The 21,908-nt window shown below is 44.2% G+C and overlaps 8 protein-coding genes across 13 annotated transcripts; 6 read left to right on the top strand and 2 right to left on the bottom strand.

Annotated features, from left to right (window-relative positions):
- Positions 1–8: 8 nt before the first annotated feature.
- Positions 9–670, bottom strand: LOC6535064. Of its 2 annotated transcripts, XM_015195505.3 has the most exons (2): positions 320–669; positions 9–131 (listed from the first exon to the last, which is right to left on the bottom strand). In XM_015195505.3, exons 1-2 carry the CDS (start codon positions 573–575, stop codon positions 97–99), a joined length of 291 nt encoding a protein of 96 aa, XP_015050991.1. In that variant the 5' UTR covers positions 576–669; the 3' UTR covers positions 9–96. The 2 variants fall into 2 exon arrangements, with proteins under 2 accessions (XP_015050991.1, XP_002095728.1); XM_002095692.4 differs by having other exon boundaries at positions 9–670.
- Positions 671–1,076: 406 nt separating this feature from the next.
- On the bottom strand, positions 1,077–2,272 carry LOC6535057. The gene is made up of 2 exons (XM_002095685.3): positions 1,494–2,272; positions 1,077–1,414 (listed from the first exon to the last, which is right to left on the bottom strand). Exons 1-2 carry the CDS (start codon positions 1,503–1,505, stop codon positions 1,142–1,144), a joined length of 285 nt encoding a protein of 94 aa, XP_002095721.1. The 5' UTR covers positions 1,506–2,272; the 3' UTR covers positions 1,077–1,141.
- Positions 2,273–2,496: 224 nt separating this feature from the next.
- Positions 2,497–3,448, top strand: LOC6535056. The gene is made up of 2 exons (XM_002095684.3): positions 2,497–2,818; positions 2,898–3,448. The coding sequence occupies exons 1-2, from the start codon at positions 2,807–2,809 to the stop codon at positions 3,327–3,329; spliced, it is 444 nt and encodes a 147-aa protein (XP_002095720.1). The 5' UTR covers positions 2,497–2,806; the 3' UTR covers positions 3,330–3,448.
- Positions 3,449–3,594: 146 nt separating this feature from the next.
- LOC6535055 (trimeric intracellular cation channel type B) lies at positions 3,595–5,154 on the top strand. 4 transcript variants are annotated; one of them, XM_002095683.4, is made up of 3 exons: positions 3,598–4,086; positions 4,194–4,466; positions 4,525–5,154. In XM_002095683.4, the coding sequence occupies exons 1-3, from the start codon at positions 3,800–3,802 to the stop codon at positions 4,811–4,813; spliced, it is 849 nt and encodes a 282-aa protein (XP_002095719.2). In that variant the 5' UTR covers positions 3,598–3,799; the 3' UTR covers positions 4,814–5,154. The 4 variants fall into 4 exon arrangements, with proteins under 4 accessions (XP_039230148.1, XP_002095719.2, XP_039230146.1 ...); XM_039374212.1 differs by having other exon boundaries at positions 4,191–4,466; XM_039374213.1 differs by having other exon boundaries at positions 3,994–4,132.
- A 578-nt stretch (positions 5,155–5,732) lies between these two features.
- Positions 5,733–6,217, top strand: LOC6535054 (protein dpy-30 homolog). The gene has a single exon (XM_002095682.4). It carries the CDS (start codon positions 5,806–5,808, stop codon positions 6,139–6,141), a length of 336 nt encoding a protein of 111 aa, XP_002095718.2. The 5' UTR covers positions 5,733–5,805; the 3' UTR covers positions 6,142–6,217.
- A 49-nt stretch (positions 6,218–6,266) lies between these two features.
- On the top strand, positions 6,267–7,165 carry LOC6535053 (retinin). Its single transcript, XM_002095681.3, has 2 exons — positions 6,267–6,364; positions 6,423–7,165. Exons 1-2 carry the CDS (start codon positions 6,353–6,355, stop codon positions 6,984–6,986), a joined length of 576 nt encoding a protein of 191 aa, XP_002095717.1. The 5' UTR covers positions 6,267–6,352; the 3' UTR covers positions 6,987–7,165.
- Positions 7,166–7,618: 453 nt separating this feature from the next.
- On the top strand, positions 7,619–8,154 carry LOC6539492. The gene is made up of 2 exons (XM_002086345.3): positions 7,619–7,731; positions 7,786–8,154. Exons 1-2 carry the CDS (start codon positions 7,717–7,719, stop codon positions 8,068–8,070), a joined length of 300 nt encoding a protein of 99 aa, XP_002086381.2. The 5' UTR covers positions 7,619–7,716; the 3' UTR covers positions 8,071–8,154.
- Positions 8,155–13,833: 5,679 nt separating this feature from the next.
- Positions 13,834–20,246, top strand: LOC6535051. 2 transcript variants are annotated; one of them, XM_002095679.3, is made up of 5 exons: positions 13,834–13,983; positions 15,377–17,158; positions 17,567–18,457; positions 18,805–19,103; positions 19,169–20,246. In XM_002095679.3, exons 2-5 carry the CDS (start codon positions 15,386–15,388, stop codon positions 19,770–19,772), a joined length of 3,567 nt encoding a protein of 1,188 aa, XP_002095715.1. In that variant the 5' UTR covers positions 13,834–13,983; positions 15,377–15,385; the 3' UTR covers positions 19,773–20,246. The 2 variants fall into 2 exon arrangements, with proteins under 2 accessions (XP_002095715.1, XP_015050990.1); XM_015195504.2 differs by lacking the exon at positions 17,567–18,457 and having other exon boundaries at positions 13,837–13,983.
- The last annotated feature ends 1,662 nt before the right edge of the window (positions 20,247–21,908 follow it).

Here is a 21,908-nt window from a genome sequence, read left to right as displayed (position 1 = left end):
CAAACAAAACGAGATGAAATGCAATTTAATTCCAAACTATAAAAGACCACAATTAAGGGCATCGCGCGTCCAGTCCGGGTCCGGATTCAATGGAGTTCAGATGCGGCAGCGGTAGGTCAGGCAGGAGTATCCTGGTGAGGGAAACGAGGAAATCGGATAAGGCTTTCAAACACTGGGAATTTTAGGAGTAAATGGTATTTGGATTAGGCCAGGTGCTGAATCAGGTTCTCGTCATCCGACCCGAAACTGTAAGGTTGAATTTCGACATGGGGGATTCGGAGGGTGGGCCCCAGTCGATTGGTGCTGGAAGATGAATTACCGATCACGTGGTTCTCTGTGTCGTCATCCTGGGTGCTTATTAGGGAGCTCATGTACCGAGAGGTCGAGTTCACGAACTCGAAACCGACTCCCATCCTGGCCATGACGGGGTGTTTGTATTGGGCGCGCCACGCCTGGTTGCAGCTCTCGTGGTATTCCAGGGCGGATTCATCGGCCACATCCTCGGTGGATTGCAACTGATGCAGTATTATGGCGGGACTGGGCACCCAAATATCGCGGCGACTGGTATTCGACATGATTATCGTTGCGGCACCGTTGTATTGCTGTCCTTATTTATCAGACATACTTTTAAAGTGGTTAAACGCAGCCTGCTTGGTGCTACATATAACCAATTAGCCTGGTTGTGAGTACAAGGAATGTGTATATTGCAATAATAATCACTTTGCTGTACAAAAACTGTACATCAACCAAAGACGAAAGTATCAGAATGAAAATAGGGGTGAATGAGAAACCAGCACCACACAACGCGGTGTGTGCTCGAGTTCTGGAAACATATCTATGTAGTTTTAAAAAGTATCTATTGCAAATCCCAAGAAAAGTCCTGTAATGTGCTTTCCGTGAATATTGATGTCTTGTGTTCATTATTCTACTAAGAATACGTATAAATGTGCAGTAATGTAGATTTTCCATCTTTTTTATGACAGTGTGTAGATACACATTAAAGTCTCGATTAAAGTAAGAACGATTTTAGGTTTTTCTTTGTTATGATTTTCCGAATGAATAACATGCACATGGAGTTTTTTGTTACACACGCTGCCTTTATTTACACATTTAACTAACTAAAACTATGCGATTCCAATGCCTAGCTACTCGGCACGTAGACCGGACTCAGATTGAGCTGCTCGTAGCCGGTGGCGCCGCCCTCCTGCGTTGCCTTCGTGTGGAAGGTTCGATTGAGGTTGGTGGGCTCCACGTAGCCCAATGCCCGGCCCATGGGCGCGATGACGAAGCGGGTCTGGGCCTGCGAGGAACCCTGGTAGGAGACCACCGAGGGTGCTGAATCGATGAGCAGGCGAGGCGTCTTCGTCGCCGGCTTGGCCAAAACCAGAGCCACGTAAGTTACGGCCAGAAGCACCTAGAGGGGTCAGTTGGAGGTTTGCAGAGTGTAAAAAGAGCGTGTTGGTTAAACCAATGGGAATGGGCATCCCACTCACCAGATGCCGCATGGTTACGATCCAAGCCTAATGGGAGAGTTTATGTCACTGAGAACACCGCCGACGAACTGAGGTGGGCGGATCGGATCGGATCGGATCGAATCGAATCGAATCGTATCGAGGACTGTAGGTTCCCCTTCCAAGTAACCAACACAAAGCGGAGCGAGTGGCAAAGTCAAACTGAAGTGCTATGTGAATTGCTGTGCCATGAAATCACGGTGGAGCAGTTGCTGGCCCAAGCAGGGGCGGGCGTGGAGCATGCCAAGGGGGTAGATCCATCGGTACAGCCCCCTCGCACAGCCCCTGGAGAACGGCGCGATCTGCGATCGAAGCGTTGGAAACACGCGCGCAGTCGCGGTTATCTTGCAATTGTGGGAGTGTCTCAACTTGGACGCAGCTTTACGTAAAGAAACACACCGAAAAAATGAAATATAAATAAATAAATGCCTAACGCCGCAAATATTGTAGTAATAGCACCGCAACAACAAAGCCCACAACATGCGACGCCGTCTACGTCTGCGCAACTCGCTGAAGGTTGATCCACTCCGCTCCACTTCGCACCTCCTCCGCCCGCCCCCCGCACCAACAACTTCTGTGGCTCGATAGTGGGTTTGCTCTGGCGGCTATAGTAGCCTGCTAGGGAATACCCTTTATGTTTAAAGTTTGATAAAAACAGTTATTATGAACTTAACGTAAATCCAATTTAGCATCTCAAGCTAAGACGTTTCCCTAATGAATTTATCTGGCAAATCAGAATTTAATGTATGTAATGCTTGATGCCATTTATTTTATATCATTGAATTAAAAATTTTATAAAAAAACTTTATCTTAAGTATTTTATTATATGTATTATATGATGGGAAAAAATAATCATGCCATATAACTAAGCCCTACTATGTAGGCATCTTTTATAACCTTCTGTTGCATTACAAGCTTTATGACATTTTTATTTGCAGGGTATTTAAGCCACCAATACCAATACCAGAGGTTTCAATAGCTAAAGTTGCTGTCGTGGCTTCGCACAATCGCCGGCAATCCGGCGATCCGTCTATGTTGAGTCAGCCAGTCAGTTAGCCGATTAGCCGGAGGCGCGTAATGGAAGCTCTAAGTGCACGCAGCTCATGAGGGGCTGTCGTATTGGAGTAGCTTTTGATTAATTAATTAGCTTCTCACAAAATGGCCCATAAATCTTTTGGCGGCAAGACATGGTGACCTCTTGGTCAAGGAGTCCTCTTGGACAAGTCCAGCTATAAATGTATAAATGGCAGCGGCACATGTCTAACGGTAATTAGTTGCCCACTCAAGTGACCATCATGCACATCACGGTAAGTAATCTCCATAGTTTTGTTCGAGCTCCAACTCTCACTGGTTTCCCCATTCTGATTTCCCCATTCAAACCAACAGCTGGTTTGCCTCCTTTTCACCTGGGGCCTGAGCCACAGTCACGCAGCCACGACAATCCTGCATGGCAACGGACAGGTGGCCAGTGCCATTTCCCACCAGAGCTTCACCAGATTATCGTCAGCGGAGCCACTAGTCCTTCAGTCCCGAAAGCAGCCGCATCAGCTGTTCATTCCATCCGCCAGGATTGTTAATCACCACCAAGCTGGGGAACGACAACAGGTCGAGAGGTTCTTCCAAGCGGCAACGGAGGATGATGCCCAGCTGGCTCCCCCTTCTGGACAGACACCCGCCCACCTCACCTACGCCGCCCATCCTGTGGTGCACCAGATGCTGCCAAGGATTAAGCCCGTGCGAAACATTAGCTACGCCTCCCTGATCCCAGGGCCTCGCAGCCTTGACACCCATACCCACCGGAACTTGTCACCTGTTTGAGATGCTATTTGTTAAGAGATAGAAGTTTAAAAACTTCTTAATCATAAGTTGTTACATCAAAGCTTATACCAATAACATAATTTTACACATATATTCCAATTAAACTACTAAAACATCAAGCAGTAACACTTACCAGTCACAATCGACTCAAGTGTTTTTAACAAGGTTCAACTTATTTGGAGATTCCAAGTTGATATTGCAATGATCATCAGCCCCAAGCTGTTTTGCACCATTGAAATTTTGCTAGACATGACAACTATTATTATTTGCATTCAAATATCCACACAAGTACAGACGCCTAAGTTTCGCTTGTCAATATTTTCGTTTACGCAAATTTTCTTCACAATATTAAGTATTTTAAATGTAGTTGAAATACTTTAGTCATCAAATTATCTGGATTCGAGAAGCCAAAATTTGGTATCAACATCCGGAGTCTCCGAGAAGGAGTGGTGCAGCTAGCTAATCGAGGGATGAATGCTCGACTGATCCTGAGGCAGCTCCCCAACCACTTGATCTTTCGCATCCTGCACTTCTCCCTGATCTCCCAGCAGCTGCGGGAAGAACTGGTGGTTTCTGCAGGATCCTTCAGATTAAAAGGGGGTGGAAACAAGGTGCTGGAGTGGCAACCCTTCGTCCTGTGGCTTGCCAACCTGCTGCTGAACTACGCTGGCGATATCCTGGGCAACCTGCTCTTGGGTAGTCTCCCATTGGAACCACTGTGTAATACCGCAGATATTCTGCTAAGTTCGTTGATCTGGTGAGTGGGATCTATTGGCCTCAACAAGTTTAAACAAGTACTACTGGTGCGTGAGGAATATATTTATTTTGTTTATATGAGCCTTTTTTTTCTTTTTAATCAAGTAGGTACTGCATCTTTTACTGTCCCTTTGACCTTGGTCACTTCGTGACCAGCACTTTGGCCTTCCGCATTCTAGCCACCGCCATGTCCACAATTAGCCAGGTTCTGCTGATCGATCGAGGGGTCCATTTGGCGGGTCAGGCTTACGGAAATGCTCCAATTCCGATGCTAGTGGTGGGCACAGTCATGGGCAGTGGGGCCGAAGTACTGAAACCGATGGCGAGTCTTTTAATCAATAGATGCCAACACAACCAGATGGCAATCCTGAAGTTGAGCAAGTCTGTTGCAAACACCTACTTTATTTAAAGTGGCAACTAAATATTTTCTTTTGTACAGCAATTCAAAACTAGCACTTTTCCTCTCTCTCCTCTTCATGTTGGAAATCTTTAAAAATCCCATGATTATGGGCTTCACCAGACATCAGCTGATGGTCCACATACTCGTGTTGACCACCGCCTTTAAGTTCCTGTCGCTGTGCTATCGAACGGATCATTTAATTTGGCTATTGGAGCACCAGATACTATACACTCTCTTCGGTGAATTCTCAAGGGATTTAAGCAAGTTCTTCGAACGCCTGCCGGAGCCTAAAGTCCGGCGAACGTGGGCGTTTGCGGAATTCGATTGAAACCCTCGTGTGCATTGCGTAATCGTATCAAACCACACGCTCTCCACATCCCCTCCAGATTGGGTGGTGTGGGTGTGGGGGTTGCAGGTCTAAGCGGCTTAAGTTACCGCCCGTCCAGCCAAGCGATTGGATCACTGCAGCAGATGTCTCGCTTGATCGGGTTACGTATGCTAATCAGCTTAGAAGCGGCCACTGGTGGACAGAGGAGCGATGGAGCAGCGGGGGAGGTGCTCAGTTACGGCCACAGGTTAGTGGATGCTCCAGTGTGCTCAACCAGCTGTACCGTGAAATTTATGCCTGAGTATAAACTCATGCATTTCAATACAAACTAAAAAACTAAACAAAGGCTTTTTTTATTTTTTTGAGTAATATTAATAAAATTTAATTTTATTGTCAAGGTTTAAAAATGAAAACAAGAGAGATCGCTATAGTCGTGTTCCCCGACTATCTGATACCCGTTACTCTGCTAGTGGAAGTGCGAAGGAGAAATTTCAACACTGACAGGTTTTGGCGGTTGGAGGGCGTTAGAGTGGCAAATCGAGAGATAACAAAAATGTGAAAAAATATCAAAACATTTTTCAAAAGTGTGGGCGTGGCAGTTTTTGACATTGGGTGGGCGTGGCAAGAAAGGAAGCTAACTTCGGCAAACCGAAGCTTATACACCCTTTTTGTAATTATATGATAATCAAAAACTGATGCACACCAAAAAACACCTGCATTAGACAGAATTATGGGAAAGTTTCCTGAAAATAGCTTTAAAACTGAGCGTCTTGTTTCCATAAAATGGACGGCGGCAGACAGACAGAAGGACGTGGCTAACTCAACTTGTCTGTTGCTATTTAAATACAATGGCCAAAACCAAAATGAAAACCAAAATAATCTGGGTAATACAACATGTTTCTGAAATTTTTTTTATCAGAAAGTAACCGCTGTGTAATCTGTTTTTATGTATATCATTTTAATTTCCATGTTTAAGCAGATACCTTATTAAAATGTCATCCAATAAAAAAGTTAGTCCCCGCAAGAAGAACCCATCTGCCATTATATCGATCCTCTGTCCAGATGCCGATAAGCCGAAGAAGGAACATAAGCCCAAGAAAGAATCCGAGTCCGATGGCCTTGAGGCCAAGGAATGTCCCCGAACTAAAAACTTTAGGTCACCAGCAGACAGGCGAGTATATCTGGAACAGGAAGTGGTTCCCATTCTAATGGAGGGTATGTTGGGACTGGCCCGCGAGATGCCCCGCGATCCCATCGGTTATCTGCAGAAGTTTTGGCTTGAAGACAAGCACAAGTGTGATATTCGATTGCCGCAGAATATTCTTTAATAACGTCTTTGGTACTACCCAATCAAATTTCAAATTGTCAGCTAATTAAATGTTTCTGGTTTGATGTTAAGGTTTACTCAGTGATGCATTTCTTTAGGCAGTCAAGCGAAAGATTCAGTCTTGCTTTAAGGGCTATAAAAGCAGATATTCTAATCTTAAACTGCATCATTCATTCTTCAGTTTTCGGATTCGAAGGGAGTCTCCTGTAATCATGTCTAGATTGGTAATTAATTTCTTACTTCCCAGGGAACAGCACATTTAATATACTTAATATATTTTAGTTCCTGCCTGTCTTGGCCATTGTGCTAGTCTCCGCTGGAGCTTCGCATGCAGCCAGCTTGGAGTGGCCTTCGAATCTGGTGGCCCTCAGTTCGGTCAAGTCCTCGCAGCTGCTTCCTATTGCCAGCGAGGATTCCGTTGAGTTAGCCGATGGCAGTTCGGGATCTGTCAGCTCATCCGCTGCCCAGCCGGAAGAGCCATCCCAGGAGGAGGCAGAAGAAGAACAGGTGTCCTCCGCATCCAGTGGCAGTGTGGATCCGATTGGTGCCCGCCTTGTCTCTGCGGGAATTCCCGTCTCTGTGCCTCTTCCTCTAATACTGGCCGCCCGTAATGGACTTCGAACTGTATTGACCATCCAGGAGCCAGCCGTAGCCAAGGTGGGTGAGGTGGTGCAGCACGTGCCCACTGCCGTTTCGCATCAGAGCCAGACGGTGGTGCACGATCACCGCCGATTGGTCACACCCATAGTAGCTCCCGCTGTTCGCACCACCCAGGTGATCCGCCAGCAGCCACCACTTCTGTGGACCGTGGCCTCCGATCCCCGAGTGGTCCTCATCCGCAACTGAGGATCCATGCCAAAGATCAACAAGTTGAACTTGCCGAACGATACTTCCATTCTTAATTTCCTTTCTGGACCACATAACCCACAAAATGCTGTATCTTCTACGTCTTCTTTCTTCTGCCATTTTCTGTATAATTCTTCGGTAGTGTGCCCATAATAAAGATTTCGCATTTGCATTTAAAAGATTTTGTTCTTTTTTTCATAAAATAAAGAAAACTTAAAATAATAAATATAGCATATATTGATCAAATCATATACCCACTGGCTTTAACTCCTTTTTAAAGTGTCCTCTTCTCAATTGAAATTTCCATTCAATACTTGCTTGCCCATGCAAATCTATCCCTTTACCCATCTTATGTAAAATTACTGTCCTGCATTTGCGAATTACGAATCCATTGCATTTTCACTTATCTGGCTCGCATTCTGGGGCGTTGTTGGTGCGACAGGAAATCAATAAAGTTAACACAGAGACCAGCCCACGACCACAATAAATATGCCACGTCCGCCCCCTGTTCCCAACGAAATCTCAAGTTGTGTGCAATCAAGATCTCTGGAGGATTAGGCAGGCACAGGGTCTGGGTTAACGCCCATGCTCTTCTCATGTTCAAGGGCTGGGACCATTAATTTAGAATGGCTGATCCATTCTCCAATTTTAAGTTCTGAGCTGGACTATAAAAGCGTAGTATAGAATGGCCAACGAACAACAGTCAAGTGAAGTGAACTGAACCAAGAAGATGTCACAGAGCATGGTAAGTGAAGAGGAACATTTTTATATTTAAATTATACCACTTTTGTCAAAACAGAACTTATCTTTTGCTGTCTTGCTTTGCCTTTTGGCACTTGGAAATGCCGATCTGCAAATGTACCATCCCTTGATGACCCTCCACCACCAACCAACTTTTGCCAAGGTGGGTCAGCTGGTGGAGCATGTGCCCACCGCAGTTTCCCACCAGAGTTCCACCATCGTTCATCGCAGTGTTCCAAGGATATCATCTCTGTTGACACCTGCCTTGAGGTCCACCTACCTGAACTATCCCACCTGGAGTTATCCAGTCTTCGATTGGTCCAACACTCTGTACAGAAAGTAGGCATCTGAAATCGATACATTTCGAATAATTGGGCTACCAAACCTTGGGTTTGAACAATAAAACAAGTGCCCCAATCCCCTAAAAGCACTTTGTTTTGCATTTCAAAAGGGGAGTGTGGGCTTATCCACCGGATTGAGGGGAGACGACTGCCAATTAGATTTTACGGTACGCTGCACTTCTGATTGAGTGCTGGGTGGCAGGATTTGATTCAACTGACGTCATCAGATGAGCAAACAAACGCACGAAATAAGCAATGATTTGGTATCCTGTTCTCAAGGATATTTCAGAGGAATATTCAGTTCAATGAAGCAGCTCATGTACCCATCCCGATTTATAGGTATTAAATAGGCAAGGTGGACATTTTAAAGAATACAGAACAAGTAAGTATGGAAATTTCATATATAAATATTTTCTTATTGCACGAACAATTTCAGCGTAATATATGCAAGAGAACATTAACTTAATGCATCACTAAAACATTTCTCCAGTATGAGCACCGAATGAATGAGTATCATACAGGTCACATACCTCCAGTTGGAATACTTTTAGGTGCATTGATGCAAGGATGATTGACGTGCCGTACGCAAATGTTTCGGCATTATTTCAGGATCTCGGAGGCTGTTGTACTCTCCTGAATTTTCATACGAATGACCCAGGGTCAGTAGCCGAAAATCTAGCAATGTTCGTAGAAGGGCGGAGGAGGTGAGGAATGTATGAATTTAGGACTTTCACCTAGAGTTTGTATGTGAAAAGTCTTACAAAAGACAACAATTGGAAGCCCTGGGATGTGTCTACCATTTCTTTTAAAAACTGAGATAATGGAGTTTCAAATGTCACAATGGAAATAATAAACCCCAGAGAGGGCCAAAGGTTATGTCCTGGGCAATAGTGAAAAGCCGGTTATGCAATCGGCGGCAAAGGGCTTATTGATGTCATTTAACTATGTAAACAGCTTGCTGGGCAAAATGACGCAGACCGCCGAAAGGGGTAAGTAATGCGATGGCATATAGTATATAGTTCGGCATTATCGGATTACACAAGAAGGAGGATGTTAAGCTCCTGCATTGAGGTCAAAGCATCAAGGGGGCCAGAACAGTTTGCTTATCGATTGATGCACAAATGCATTGTTTCTGTCGAGCACTCAATACCTGTCATTTGCAGGAAATCCAGCAATCTCAGTGATGCAATTCGAAAGAGGCGTAGATTCCATCGCTCCTCCCATCGACATCATCATCATCGCCACAATCGTCATCATGGCTTTTGTTTCCCAGTCTGCAGCACAGCAGCCTTTTGGGCTCACACCATTTAAAGCAGATGGACCGCCCAAAAGGCTGCTCCGCAAAACCGGACAATGAAAGTCCCAGCATTGGGCGCCATTCCCATACCTCTGGGAAGCCAGAGGTTCATTGTATCTCCCTAGGTCTGGGCTTTGATTGGAGCTACCATACCATAGCTATGCATAGTATGGCCACTCTCAATTGGCCCAGTGGGTGATTTGGGTGCTCGACTGCTGGGTAATCGGTTTGTTTGTCTATTACAACCGCCATTTGAATGCATCGTTATGCTGTCATCTTGGCGACTCTAAGCACTAAAGGGCCAGCCATCCTGGGGGGTCTACAAGGAATTTAATAACTTAAATCCAGAAGCCGGAGAATGAAATTCCGTCTGTTCAAATCAAAGGAAAGCCACTTAGCATAAGTGGAGAGCCGCAAAAATCAGGCTTTCCCAGAACCTGGGCCCGAAAACATATTAAATATTTGATGTAATCGAGAAGTTTCAACTTAAAGCGCAATTATTGGGTAACATTCAGAGGAGGGTTTCACTTAAAGCGAAAATATCTGCGCAGGGGAGAACAACAGACCCCCTCCCAAGCTTTCCGGTGTGGCAAGCAACGGTTTTCAAATTAATTTACAAATGCTCAGAGCTCGTAGGTAAATTTTGTTGAGCCCAGATGAAGACAATAAGCCGCGTTAAATGAGCCAGGCAATAAAAGAGCAGTGAAAGGGCAGCAGAAACAAAAGCATTTGATGCGGGTGAAATAATTCGGGATATTATGTAATAACTATGGGGAATAAGTGGGAGCAAAAGATGTCTGTTGGCGACATGACTCACCCACTCCGCCCTTTAAGACCATACGCCATTCATCCGTATGCATATCACACAATGTGGGTGAATGACCTTGGCGTTTTTGGCCAACTATGATGATTACAATAATATAACAATAAACCTAAACATACGCATCGATTTTATTACTAGCCATTTCGCAAATAACACAACGAATCGGAGACGAAAACAAAAGCGGCAAACTCATTCGCATGCCAGGCACTCAAACAGAACCGAAGCCGCAACAAATCGACTTCGAATACGTGAGTCATAAGACCGGCTCACTGCACCGCACTCAACTGCATTATTACGCAAGCCTACTACCACTAAATCCAGCCATGCGATGCTGGCCACAAACTTGACTGGGGTTTCCCCAAGGCCCAAAAGCTGTTTCAGCCGGCAGCAGGCAATCAAGAATTGAATGCGAGACCAAAAACTTTGGTTTGGTTTTCTTGGGCTTTTCCAGCGGTGGATTGGCGAATTTTTTTTGGGCAAATCCATGGCACAATTGCAGAGGCAGTAAAAAGGGGAAATGCAATTGCAGGCACTGGAAATATAAATGTTTATTTTGGAAATATATTAAGCCAAAAATTTGTTTAAAACGATGAAACTTATGTACTCAATTAATTATGATTATCTATATTTCTATATATAATATTTACGATGTGGAAAAAGGCACCAAACCAATATAAAAAAGAGGGAATGCTATAGTCGAGTTTCCCGAATATCAGATACGCGTTGCTCAGCTAGAAGGAGTGCGAACCAGAAAATTCAACATTCATTTTTTATTTTCAAAAGAAATAATAAAAGAGAAAAATAGCAAAATCAAATGAATAGAAAAAAAAATTTTTTAATATATATATTTAAATATGTGGGCGTGGGAGTTTGGGGCGGTTTATTCGTGTTAGAGTGGGCATGACATAATCAGAAAACCATTTTCGCTCTATGTCTCTGGAATCTGTATGTCTAATCTCAACGTTACAGCATTTATAATTCTGACATTCATACGGACGGACGGAGATCGACTCCGCTAGCTCTCCTGCTCAGGAATATACATACTTAATAGGGTAGGAAAACCTACCTTCCACCTGTTACACGAATTTTTAACTTTACAACAGGTATAATAATTCGATAATAAATATTTATAAAATAGGAAGCTTTAACTAAAACTAACGATTTATTAAGATAGTTTTTAAGTGCCTTATTTAATCTCAATCGTCGTACACAAAAATGTGTGCTTGCTTGATTTTATATCTCCTTAAAATGTAAGCTCTAAATCCATACTCAATATACGATGTATGTAGTTGGCTTAAAGAGATTGCCCAATTGTCTTTAGCTTTTTAGCCAAATGGTGCGTGTGGGTGGAAGACCTCAACTTGTTGAGCAATTGACACAAATCTAAGTCAGGGAGTCGGCATTTCAGCCTTGAGCTAGTGACAATATTTCTTTTTTTTCTTTTTGCCTTTGGACTTGAACTGCGAAGGTGGAAGAGAGAAAGGAATAGTACCAGAAAGAGAAGGAGAGAGTGATTCAGTCGGAGGAAGTTAACAAAGTAGAGCAAACACGATTCCCACAGAAATCCATTTGGGCGAACAATTAACAAGTTGGCCATAATCAACATGAGCTATGTTGTAATGCGGCCCAAGAAATGTGCAAAAACTTGGAGCGCACCATAAATTGAAATGAATATATGCAAAATCCGAAATGAAGATCCAATACCGAGCCCCTGAACCTGTAACCCCATCGGATTACAAACTGTCCACCTGGCATTAGTTGTCTCCGGCGAGGTCCAAGTTCAAGTTCAGTTCATCAGTCGCTGGGATTTACCAATAACCAAGTTTCAGCTAACTACCAAAATTATTTTTATCAAGAAAAACATTTTAGACAACATCAAGTCGCAATGGTAGATACACTTTATATCGATAAACTTATAACTTATGACGTGTTACAGCTCGAGGGAAAAAATTAAAATATTACTTATTTCTTTACTGCAGATTTTACTGTTTTTTTTTTTTTTAATTCCTTTTTTTATTCCTCTCGGGAACTTAGGGCTTCTACGAGAGCTTTCCATCTAAAGCCGTTTTATGTTTAAACTTCTCGTATTAGTTTCAGTAATCGTTGTGTTTTTCGACCGATCTGGTGATTGGTCAGATGCGATTTTACTGTAACATAAGCTTAAGTTGCGTTTTAAATATAATATATTTAAATTTAAATAATATATGAAGCTATTACGACTTAAAGCGTTAATTGATTATGATATATAATGTTTGGTTGGTCCAACCAATGGATCACAAAATTAAACAACACGCAATTACTTGTATAAGTTACTAAACATTATTATAAATAGTAAACCAAATGGAAATAGGTTCGTCGCACCTTCAAAAAGTGCTCGAAAACCCCAAAGTGCCCAAAGTAGATGAGTCATAAAAAATCCGATGGTCAAAAACTACGCCACACGCTACCATGATTGATAAAAAGTCCACGAATTAATCACGAGCAAATAGCCGAAAGGTGTTTGGCAAACTACACAGTGGCGACAATAACAACTACGGCAAATCAATGTGATTAGCATAATTTGCGAAGATCTGGTCATTATCAACTTTCTTGGAATGTTTAACATAAAACGCCACTTAAGTGGGGCTAAATAAACGACTCCAGCTCATCGAACCAAGGTCAGTAACACAAGTGGAAGCCACTGGATCCACTGAATCACACTGAGAGTCACTCCGGACAGCACTGACCATACACAACACAAACCTGATAGTGATTGGGATTTGAGGTAGTGGCACGCGAACGTGATCATCGTGAATAAGTTGGGGGGAATGTCTCTAATTTTTATGAACTTCGGGTAATTCCGCAAAGCGCTTTTTACTCACAGTGAGCTAGGTTAAAAAAAAAAAACAAAACAAAAAATCGAAAAAAAAAACGAAAATGAAACGAATGACCGACCGATGACGTTTGCATTGACCATGGGTTAAAACCAGACGATTTTTACTAAACTGCAAGCGAAAAGAGAGGCAGATATATAAAGTGATAAAATGGGGAAAGATGAATGTATGCCAAAAGATCCGGTTTGAGGCAATGCCCAATTTTACCCTTTTTTCATGATGTTTTTATTGTTCAGCGGTTGCTACTCTCTGACCCAATTCATAATTGCAGAATTGCATAATCCCGGTTTCTCAAGCAACGCCTTTCCGGGAAGCTAAATTTGGTTATTCAAAATTTGGTTAAAATCGTAAAAAACACAAAGACCAATATGGCTGGTTAGCACAGGCAGTCATGTACGAGATGTTTTGATGATGTGATGATAGTTTCTGGGTTTCTTACTGATAATAAAGTTACCAAAGTGATATTTCCGCCTAGACCCCTGTTTAGTGACCTCCAGTAGTTTGGCAGAATTGGGGATTTGAGAAAAAACCCCGACGAAAAATGATTGCCCACAAAAATCAACGCTAACAGCGAGAAAGAGGGGTTGCCAAACATTGTCGTCTTTGCCGCTTTTGTATCTTTTGTTTTGGGCTGCCGATTCGCAACCGTAAGCGGTATGAGAGCTAGAAGGAGACGGAGGCAATCAGAAAGAGACAGCGAAACGTTGGAGCTGACGTCGACGCCGCGCATGCGCAGCTTTTGTATAAAATGTGCGCGGTCGACGAAAGCGAAATCAGTAAACGATCTGCAGAGCAACGAAGAGCACATTCGGTGCAGAAAGTGAATGAAGTGAAAGGATAACAGACTCTGTAAATTGCATAAGGATTATCCAGACAAGAGTGATAACTACCCAATTGGATTAATAAACTTGAAACAAAAAAGGTGAGTGAAGTGAGCCAAACTACCAAACGACCAAAGTGAACTCCAGTGAACCGAAAGCAAACTAATTTAAATTAGTGACTATTAATTGTGAGTCTGCAGCAGATAAAATTATGTACATATGTATGTATGTTGCAAATGTACCGACACACATACATATAATAAAAACTCTTGGCCAAGAGCCTCCGCATCATTAAGCCAATCGAGCAAGCGAAACTTTCACTGCGAATACAATGGAAAAACCTAACGAATTTTCCAAACCCAACCAATCGTCATTTAGCACCGCTTACGAGCATTTCTCGCCAAAGAAAATCCAAGCAAAAGAGTTGCCGGCAATTTGCAATGCAACGCTGCGCACAACTTCCGTCCGAAAAAGCGGGCCTAAAGAAATCCAAAATGAACATTTACATAACTGGAAAATATACTTTTGAGGCACTTAAAGAAATTCATAAACAAATTAAAACATAACTAGAAAATGCAGTGTATAATAATACATTAAATATATATTGAAAGATTTACTCTTTATATAGTTGTTTAAAATATTTGCTCTAAGAATTAGTAAATCTTCTTACCTAAACATATAATACTAGTTATCGAACCCCAATCTAGTCGTCATTCCAAGTGGTAACAATATTATCTTGGCAATCCAATAATATATGACTTACTCCTTGAACCAATACAAGTTTCAAAATTGATTTTTGTCCAAGTGTAGCCGATCTTTTACAAAATCCGCCCTCGCTCTGAGCCAGTGACATAACTGCAATGCAAAAGTCCATAAAAAAGGCTGAAAAGAAAAGTGAATTTTACAAAACTAAAAGAGACACGAAGCGGAAAGTGGCTGTCAGGGGAGAGATCCAGTTGAGCGATGGTCGCCAGTGGGATTGCAGTCGTAGGCTTGCTAAATCTGTAGGAAAATTACCTCATAAATTACGGGGAGCTAAAGCCATCCCGCCCCTTGCCATCCCGAATCGCAATTCGAGAAAAAGTAACGTACAAAATCAGGCAATTAAGTGCGGCGGTCTGCGACCTCGAACGAAAGTAAAAGTCTTATACGGGTGTCTGAGTCACGGTGAAGATTTCATGATGTTAACCGGTTTTGGCTTCGGATTCGGTATTGTTACGGATTGGTTAAGCCAGAGATGGTATGGGGACCGGTGGATAGGGGGAGAAATGTAAACTGGCACAATGACTTGGGGTAATGGTGTCAACTTGGTACTTATGTCATAACCAATCCTGACTAAGACTCTTCATCTGTTTCCCGTTCAAAATAAAAGACGACAAAGATCGTAAATCAATCACTAGATTAAGAAAATCAGAGATTGTAAAATTAGGATAAAATATATGCGTACATATTATAGAGTTGATATCCTAAAGTTTCCCTATCTAATCCTTTCAGAGCTTCACAATGAAAATTAGAGCTAGCCTTTTGGCAGTTGTACTGCTGGCCACTGCCTCCTTGGCCGAAGAGTCCAACTGGGGCAATGAGTGGGCGCCCATGGAGGATGCGATGCCAAGTCGGCGATCTGTTGATACCAAGCCTGCCGAACAATCTGACATACAGGGACGTTACCTGGTCCACGAGTCCATCCAGAGCAACAGCACCACCCAGATCGACGAGGTCATTGAACAACTGATAAACTCCCGCCGTGAGGGTCGTAATCTGGGAGAGTACGATGCCGTCTATGCTGATGGTAATATCGATCAGGCTCTGCAGCAGGGAAACGATCTGCAGGCCCGTAATCTTATTAGGGATAAACTGTGCGGATTGGGACTGATGAGCTGCGATGTGGAGGAAAAGCGTCCCTTCTACTCGACCATCTACGCCCAGGGTCCTCCACCACCATCTGGTTTCAGCGGTGGTCCCTATGGTCCAGCAAAGCCCATGCCCCCACCAAGCTACTTCAGCGGTCGCCCGCCAATGGGTGGACCTCCAGGATCCTACGGACCCCCACCAAGCTCCCTGAACTCCTTTGGACCTCCGCCCAGCTCCGTGAACTCCTTTGGACCTCCCAGGAAGGTGGGATACGAGGGACCCTACAAACCAATGTCTGGACCTTACAGGCCATCTGGACCCGGTGGCTACCTGGAGCATCCTCCACCATCCGCCATTGACGGCTCCTCCGACGGTATCACCTACACGAAGCCACCACCCGGAGCCCTGATCTACGACAGCAAACCACCAGGACCCATCTACACCGGAGGTCCTTCTCTAGGTGCTGGACCCGTTTTCAATGGTGCTTCGAATGGAGTTCCTCCATACAACTACGAGAATCCCGAGGGTGGCATCCAGGGCGCCAGCTCAGCTCCCAATGGCTTCTACTCGCAGCAGTCTTCAGCTTCCTCCTCCTCGGCAACGTCCTCCAGTACCAAAGTAGTGGTTGGAGCACCGCTCGATAGCCTGCAGCAACATGTACATCATCATTACCATCATGTGGAAGGTGGCGAAGGAGCCAAAGTTCCCAGTGTGCCAATTCCCATTGGAGCTGGCCAGACCATTAACACCGACTTCAGTGCTCTGGCCCAATCCTCTGCCACATACACTCCATCCGTTCAGACTTCTTCCGGATCCAGTTACTCCCAGTCCAATGCCTTCAATGCTGGCTTTAATGGTGCTTCTCAGGGTGGACTTCTTTCCCAGAATGGTTTTGGAATCTCCCAGAAACCCACTGGAGATCTGTACAAACCAAACTCTGGAGATCTCTACAAACCAAACTCTGGACTAGGAAACTTTGGCAGCAGCGCCTCTGGAGGATTCAGTGGATCGCCCAGCTCCAGTTACCACAGTCAGAACCCCGACTACTACAAGAAGGAGCTACAAGGTGGAGCATCCAACCAGTACAATGGCATTTCTGGTGGCTACCAGGGTCAGGGACAGTACCAGAGTGGCTATGACACCTCCCGCCAGCAGATCGTGGACTGCCAGTGTGTGCCCATCTCCCAGTGCCCCGCTGCCGACCGCATTGGCCGCAAGGAGGATCTCATTCTGCCCATTGATCCCCGCAACCTGGGCAAGGACATTGAGGCTCTGAGTGACGATGCTCTGTCCAGCAATGCTACCACTCCTGCTGAGGGTAAGAAAGCCGAAGAGAAGGCGGACGAGGATAACAAGAAGCGCACCCGTCGCCAGGCTGATCAAAAGGATGACGAAGCAAGCGATCTCTCACTCGATGCTCAAGGGGTAAGTCAATAGAAGTCTCTCTAGAAGACCGTAGTCTTAGGTAAAGTAGTGCCCGACTAATGCCAAATCACACATGGTTCACATGGACCACTAATCGAGTTCCAGCCAAGCTCCTCCCTCCCACACACACATCCAATCAACCAATCAAACAATAAATCAATCAGTCAATCAACAAATAAAACCAATTTGACAACTGCACCCATCGTTCAACGCTCCAAGCTCAACTAAAATACCAGAGTGCAAATCGGTCCCGATTAGACCAGTCACTAATCCCAGAACTAAACCTGCTAACCAAGCACGACCTTTGTGATCGCACGCCTGCAACCCGAAACATGCAACCTGCATCCGGCAACCAGAAATGGAACTCCACCTCTAGCGTTCTTATGTTTTCCCCTTATCAACAAATAGAGACAGTCGCCGCTCGGAGGATCTCCATTGGCATTGCCCGCTCTCCAGGCTATAGAACTAATCCAACGCAAAGTGCTGCCCACTTACGGTGTGAGCTTTGGGCTTCCCTATCCCAGTGGCGGCTATGGAGGTTATCCCTCGAATATCCTGGGTGATCATGTTCCCGCTCAAAACCCGTACTTCGGTTCGGTGGGGCCTAATGGTCTGAATCTCGGTCTGGTGAATGTGAACCCTCTGGTATCGGTGCAAGTGGCCAAAACAGAATATGGCGAGAAGGTGGTGAAGCCACTGGTCAATCTGCATGTCACCCCAAATGCGAATCTCATTCAAAAAGTGGGGGACTTCTTTAAGAAGAAGCCCACCGAAGCATATAGCACCCATTACCACCACCACGATCATTATAGTGGCTACGAGCATCACGATTATGATCACCATGGACATCACGATCACCACGACCACCACTCGTACCCGAATTTCTATGGAGGATCAGGCCCGGGTCCCCATTTCAGTGTGGAAATGGTCCCCAGCACCCCCATCTTCGAGTATCACAGTGGCCCTTCTGCGCCTTCGGTTCAGTATCATCACCACCACGAATCGTCTCCCTATGAGAACTCTTTCAGCTCGATATATCCCGGATCCAGTCCGGATTTTGGGGGCTTTGGCGAGTACTCACAGCATGTGGAACGAAGTGCCAATGTGAGCGGTGGGGATGCTGATGTGTCATCGAATTCCGGTCGTCGTGGAAAACAGTTGAACCTAGGACCCCTCTACAATATTCCCACTCCGGCTCCTGGTGAGGCCGCTGGCAGTGACCGGATCACTTTCCCCCGGGATCGCAGGCGCAGGAGCGTTGAGGATGGTGTGTGGGCGGGAGCAGCTCCTGAGGAGCAGGTAACCATGTGTGGACAAAGCATTGAAATTCATTCAATAGAGTCAGTAGATTATTAAGGTTAATTGCTACAAAATTCTGCATTTTCCTGAGAAGTCCATTCCGGAATTATCAAACAAAGTTTTATATACATATTTTACAACTATTTTTATTTCTTTATTACCAAATCTTATTTAAACCTTGGTATCTTACAAATCTTAAATACGAATTGGGGTAATAATATATATTCATCAAAGATCTATGGCATTCCAAGTTTATAAGAAAGTACATTTTAAATCCAGATAAGATTGTAGTCAATCCTCCAAGATTCATCTAATTGCGATTGCCTTGCCTATTGCCTATTTTCCAGCGTGCTTATTATGGAAACCGACCCGTGGAGAAGACCTGCCGCATCAACGAGGTCTGCTGCCGTCGTCCACTGCGTCCCCAGGCTCCTCCCCAGCAATTTGGTCGTTGCGGAGTGAGAAACGCCGCTGGAATCACCGGTCGCATCAAGAATCCCGTCTACGTCGACGGAGACAGTGAGTTCGGCGAGTATCCCTGGCATGTGGCCATTCTGAAGAAGGACCCCAAGGAGTCGATCTACGCCTGCGGTGGCACCCTCATCGATGCCCAGCACATCATCTCTGCTGCCCATTGCATTAAATCGTAAGTTCTAGAGTCTGAAAGGTATCTTTCACCAGAGGATTAACCTTTAACTTATTCCTATCCAGTCAAAATGGGTTCGATCTTCGTGTGCGTCTGGGCGAATGGGATGTCAACCACGATGTGGAGTTCTTCCCCTACATTGAACGCGATGTGGTTTCCGTGCACATCCATCCTGAGTACTATGCCGGCACTTTGGACAATGATCTGGCCGTTCTGAAACTGGACCAACCCGTTGACTTCACCAAGAATCCCCACATTAGTCCCGCCTGTCTGCCCGACAAGTATTCCGATTTCACTGGAGCTCGTTGCTGGACGACTGGATGGGGCAAGGATGCCTTCGGCGAGCACGGCAAGTACCAGAACATCCTGAAGGAGGTGGATGTGCCAATCCTATCGCACCAGCAGTGCGAAGCCCAGCTGAGGAACACCCGTCTGGGTTATAGCTACAAACTGAATCCCGGATTTGTGTGCGCCGGCGGAGAGGAGGGCAAGGATGCCTGCAAGGGTGATGGCGGTGGTCCATTGGTGTGCGACCGGAATGGAGCCATGCACGTGGTTGGAGTGGTGTCCTGGGGCATTGGATGCGGCCAGGTGAACGTTCCTGGAGTCTACGTAAAGGTCTCCGCCTACCTGCCCTGGATCCAACAAATCACCCAGAGCTATCAATGATTAACGGAGCATCAGGCTGAAAAGGAGGAGGTGACTGGCTACCATGCGAATAATCCAGGATCTATTCCAAGTGACACCTCCTTCGATGAGTTCGTTTTCCACTTCTGACCGAAGCCATCTTTCAACACTTTTGCAACTCCCGAATCGTTTCGATTGTGGCATTCGTCATCGTATTCATCAGCGTCGTCAATCTTAGTTATTACGGATGTCTCCTTGAATACCTGTTATATTTTGTTATGTATTTATGCGCCCACAGCCGCCCCTTCACTCCACTTTACTTGTTGACCCACTCATTAGCTTCCCAGTTGTTGCTCAATTGAAGACGCACAACCGTCGCGTCACCACTTGTTGATATTAATGGTAACGCGTAACTTGTACCATCGAGTTCCGATTTTGTCTTATAAAATAGTGTTTGTCATAACTTATTTATTTATGTATTGGTAATAAATAATTATGTATTTAAATAAAAAATAATTTATACACAACATGTGTAATTCATTTTGGGACTTGGGCGGGGATAATGAGATAGTATTCAGTCGGTCATATAAACCAATGGAAAATATAATATGTGTCTGTTTCCACCAAGTAAAATAAGTGGCTAACAGAAACATTCAGGAAATATGGAAAACCCTAATTGTGTTTTACATTGCTAAAACGATTTATAACTATTTTTATATCTATGGATATATAGTTTCAACGATTTTTAATACCAATACACAGAAACTTTTGTATTCCGCTTGATTTTTTCGCGAACACTATTATTATAGACATTCATGTTGGTTTCTTTTAAAGCTCTTCCACATATGTGATTAAAGTACTATAGTATTTAGAGTATTACGGTATACTAGATTCGTTAAAACGTAGGTAACAGGTTGAAAGAAGCGTTTCCGACCCTATATAGTAAAGGGTTGATCCATCGTCTGTCCTTCTGCTGTCCGTTTGTATGAAGGTGGAAATTTCAGGAATTATAAAAGCTAGAGATTAATCATGCAGCGTCTAAAGACGTAGACGCAGCGGAAGTCAGTAATTTGCCATTAACACTCTCACACACACTAACCGCCAATAACTGTTACGCCCACACTTTTGAACATTTGTTATTTTTATACCCGTTACTCGTAGAGTAAAAGGGTATACTAGATTCGTTGAAAAGTATGTAACAGGCAGAAGGAAGCGTTTCCGACCATATAAAGTATATATATTCTTGATCAGGATCAATAGCCGAGTCGATCTGGCCATGTCCGTCTGTCCGTCCGTCTGTCCGTCCGTTTGTCCGTCCGTATGAACGTCGAGATCTCAGGAACTACTAAATCTAGAAAGTTGAGATTAAGCATACAAACTCCAGGAACATAGAAGCAGCGCAAGTTTATCGATTCATGTTGCCACGCCCACTCTAACGCCCACAAACCGCCCAAAACTGCCACGCCCACACTTTTGAAAAATGTTTTGAAATTTTTTCACTTTTGTATTAGTCTTGTAATTTTCTATCGATTTACCAAAAAACTTTTTGCCACGCCCACTCTAACGCTCTCAAACCGCCCAAAGCTGATACGCCTACACTTTTGAAAAATGTTTTGATATTTTTTCATTTTTATATTGGTCTTGTGAATTTTTATCGATTTGCCAAGAAACGTTCTGCCACGCCCACTATAACGCCTACAAACCGCCAAAAACTGTGTTTAAGACTCTCCTTTTCCCTTCCACTAGCTGAGTAACGGGTATCAGATAGTCGGGGAACTCGACTATAGCGTTCTCTCTTGTTTATTTTAATATTATTATTTTTCTTGCCATATCGATAAAATGTTTAAATTTCACGTTCGCACTAACAGGTATTTAGTAGTTGGGGAACTCGGCTATAGCATTCTCCCTTGTTTTAAATTGTATTTTGATGGAAGTGGCTTTTGTATTTATACCCGTTACTCGTAGAGTAAAAGGGTATACTAGATTCGTTGAAAAGTATGTAACAGGCAGAAGGAAGCGTTTCCGACCATATAAAGTATATATATTCTTGATCAGGATCAATAGCCGAGTCGATCTGGCCATGTCCGTCTGTCCGTCCGTCTGTCCGTCTGTCCGTCTGTCTGTCCGTATGAACGTCGAGATCTCAGGAACTACAAAAGCTAGAAAGTTGAGATTAGG

This window comes from Drosophila yakuba, chromosome 3L (genome assembly GCF_016746365.2).
Source record: "Drosophila yakuba strain Tai18E2 chromosome 3L, Prin_Dyak_Tai18E2_2.1, whole genome shotgun sequence".
Taxonomy (NCBI): Eukaryota; Metazoa; Arthropoda; class Insecta; order Diptera; family Drosophilidae; genus Drosophila; species Drosophila yakuba.
This window is presented reverse-complemented; position numbering and strand designations above follow the sequence as displayed.

Coding starts and splice junctions, on each gene's coding strand:
- LOC6535064 (XM_002095692.4), bottom strand. CDS start 575: ATGTCGAATACCAGTCGCCGCGATATTTGGGTGCCCAGTCCCGCCATA.
- LOC6535055 (XM_039374212.1), top strand. CDS start 3,800: ATGAATGCTCGACTGATCCTGAGGCAGCTCCCCAACCACTTGATCTTT. Junction 4,087..4,190: donor CTGCTAAGTTCGTTGATCTG/GTGAGTGGGATC, acceptor TTTTTAATCAAG/TAGGTACTGCATCTTTTACT. Junction 4,467..4,524: donor GCAATCCTGAAGTTGAGCAA/GTCTGTTGCAAA, acceptor TCTTTTGTACAG/CAATTCAAAACTAGCACTTT.
- LOC6535054 (XM_002095682.4), top strand. CDS start 5,806: ATGTCATCCAATAAAAAAGTTAGTCCCCGCAAGAAGAACCCATCTGCC.
- LOC6535051 (XM_002095679.3), top strand. CDS start 15,386: ATGAAAATTAGAGCTAGCCTTTTGGCAGTTGTACTGCTGGCCACTGCC. Junction 17,159..17,566: donor TCTCACTCGATGCTCAAGGG/GTAAGTCAATAG, acceptor ATCAACAAATAG/AGACAGTCGCCGCTCGGAGG. Junction 19,104..19,168: donor GCTGCCCATTGCATTAAATC/GTAAGTTCTAGA, acceptor ATTCCTATCCAG/TCAAAATGGGTTCGATCTTC.